The sequence below is a fragment of the Ananas comosus genome, unplaced genomic scaffold, assembly GCF_001540865.1.
Source record: "Ananas comosus cultivar F153 unplaced genomic scaffold, ASM154086v1, whole genome shotgun sequence".
Lineage (NCBI taxonomy): Eukaryota > Viridiplantae > Streptophyta > Magnoliopsida > Poales > Bromeliaceae > Ananas > Ananas comosus.
In genome coordinates, this window is record NW_017890607.1 from 3,833 (window position 1) to 6,558 (window position 2,726).

At 38.5% G+C, this 2,726-nt stretch overlaps 1 protein-coding gene across 1 annotated transcript; it reads left to right on the forward strand.

Annotated features, from left to right (window-relative positions):
• Positions 1 to 1,717: 1,717 nt before the first annotated feature.
• LOC109703954 (outer envelope pore protein 37, chloroplastic-like) lies at positions 1,718 to 2,140 on the forward strand. Its single transcript, XM_020224701.1, has one exon. It carries the CDS (start codon positions 1,718 to 1,720, stop codon positions 2,138 to 2,140), a length of 423 nt encoding a protein of 140 aa, XP_020080290.1.
• Positions 2,141 to 2,726: the final 586 nt, after the last annotated feature.

The following is a 2,726-nucleotide window of genomic DNA, read 5'->3' on the forward strand; positions in this document are numbered from 1 at the left end:
CGGAACTTTACTATTTCACATTGTGAACATCATGATAGTTGGAGACTTTTATTTCATGCATAGTTGCTTTCATACTTATGCTTTTTATGCTAAGTAGAGATATCATGTCGTAGTAAGTACATTTTTGCTTACCTTTCTACTTTTATAGTCACTGACATCTTTTGTAGCTCTGGGCCTTGTGGTGCATTCACTGAAGTCAGTAATTGCCCACTGGGAACTATTTTTAATAGTTCTCACGCCCCTGTTTTATGGTTTACTTTTCAGAGCCTTCGGCACCGGCGGAGGCACGGGATCGCGGCAAGGGGATCGCTTAGCGAGCTAGCAAGGAGCGGTACTTTGCCTAGGTGGTTACTCTTTCTTTTGTAGTTGAGAGAGGGTGAGAGATTTTGTATCCATGTATAGAGACCACCTATGTACCTACTTTTAGCACTTGTATTTGGGAATCCTATTGTATTTACTTTATGTTCTACTTAGTGGATTTATAGTTTCATCCGTATTTCTTGTTGTAGCATTTAGACATTCTTTATGCTCTGATACTCCTAAATGTCTTTTATTATTGCTTTTATTATTGTTGTTGTTAGACGCCTTATGCGTTTTAGACGCATGGCGGGTCTGGGCACGTGCCGGGCGGGTTTCCGCTGGGTCCCGGGGCGTGACACCGGCGGGTAAGGAGAAAAAAAAGATTAGACATTTACTCCAATCCATTAATATGAGGATACCCATCCTCCCTCAAGAGAATGAGATTAGTACTTTGGGATGAATCACATTCCCAAGTAAATTCAATATTACCAACTAGATTACTTAGTGCGTTTAGCCAAATATCGTCATATTTTTTTATTCCTATTAGATTATTAGAAATCTTAAAATGATAGCGCGAACCAAACGCACCCCTAATGTCTGATGATATATTGCATATCACACTATTTTGATATAAGAATAAAATATTTGGTAATAAAATTTTATGACTGCAGTGTAGAATTTTGTTTTAGTTCCTTCAAAAGGTTATGACATTTATGGTTCAGTAGCGTATTTTACTTACAAAATAATATAATCTTATTTTGAAGAAATGAATTGAAAGTTTGATATATTATGTATTTTTAAACATTTTATTGCACTCCTTGTTTACCGAGTATTATAACTTTTTAGATATATATAAAAAATTATACCGAACAAAATATTTATGTATCCACATAAGGCCAAAATTAACTGCGGAAAAATAGGTTATTAATAATTAAACACTATAATAAAAGAATAATTATTATTATTATACAATAAGCTACATAAAACAATCATAAGGTAATATATCATATTAATGCTAATTTAAGAAAAAAAATATTCCTCCTTATGTTGCGCGGCTAAATTTGCTATTTTTATTATACAAAAGATTTTAAAAATTAGAAGCGCCTTCAATATTTTTTCAAAATACTATAAATTATGATTACAACCATCACCGGTACTTTTTCGATGGCGATTGCTATCACAATTTTATAATATAAAATTAAGAACATTTTAAAATTTTTATAATATAAAAATAATACTTTAGTCACAGAACTACTAAACTAGGCTATAAAGAGGGCCAATAAAAAGCCCTAATAGGCCTGAAAAAAGCCCAATTATCCCTGTTGTCTCATGTTCCCCACCTCTTCTGTAGAAGAGAATCCAAACCTCGTCATAGTCCTATCTCTCTCTCTCTCTCTCTCTCTCTCTCGATCTCGCCATGGGAGACTCCCTTCCTCCAAACCCTAACCCTAGCTCACCCCCATCGCTCCCTCCACCGCCAACATCTTCTCCTGCTCCCCAGAGCTCCACCGCTTGCGGTGGCGGCGGCATCGTCGGCGTGCGCCGCCCCCCGATCCGGGTGACCTCGGAGTTCGACAGCGAGAGCTCCCTCTTCCTCCACAAGCTCTCGTGCAAGCTCTTCGACGGGCTCGCGAAGCTGAAGCTCTCGTTCCAGAACGACCCCAAGGGCGGCGTCGGCTTCCCCGAGCTCGGCTTCCTCACGAAGCACTTCTCCGTCCTCTACGACCTCGAGTCGCGCAACGCGCTTCTCAAGGGCTCCTTCGACCTCGCCGATTCGTTGCAAGTTCGAGCCACCCATGACGTTAAGGTCCACTCCCCAGCGCTTCTTCCTCTCTTGTGATTAAAAATCGCTTCTTGCTGCATGTAATCTAGCTGTTCGTTTCTAGCTCGGTTCGCCATTGATGTGCTCTTTTTGTTGTCTAAGATTTGATGGTATGCAATTGGATGTATGAGTTAGATGAATTTGCTATGATAGGTGGAAAAGGAGAATATTGGCATAGGTGTTCTTAATTGAGCGTCGAGGAAATTTGGAAAAGGTTAAATTCTCACTTTTAGTATGAAATTTGGATTTTCTGTCTGTGTATGGAAGAAATTTGTGTATTTGAAATCCTTAACAGCTGATGCTTATTAGTAGCTGAACCTCTTGTTTGGTGTGCTTGAGTTTCATAAGTGAAGAGTTCGAGGTGAAGTGGTGAACTTAATTCCAATATGGGGTTCGTATAAGATTAGGATGTGAGAAAGTTGGAATTTTCAAATTTTCTTCTCACAACAATGTGGGATTTTTCATCATTTAGCCACAGGTGATTCGATTTTACAGTAACGATGTATTCCTATGTCCTTCTTCAGATTTGTATTTTGCAATGAGAATTTTCTTAAACTCAACCTTCTAATATGGTGAACATTTTGTATTTTTTGCCCCTTTCTAA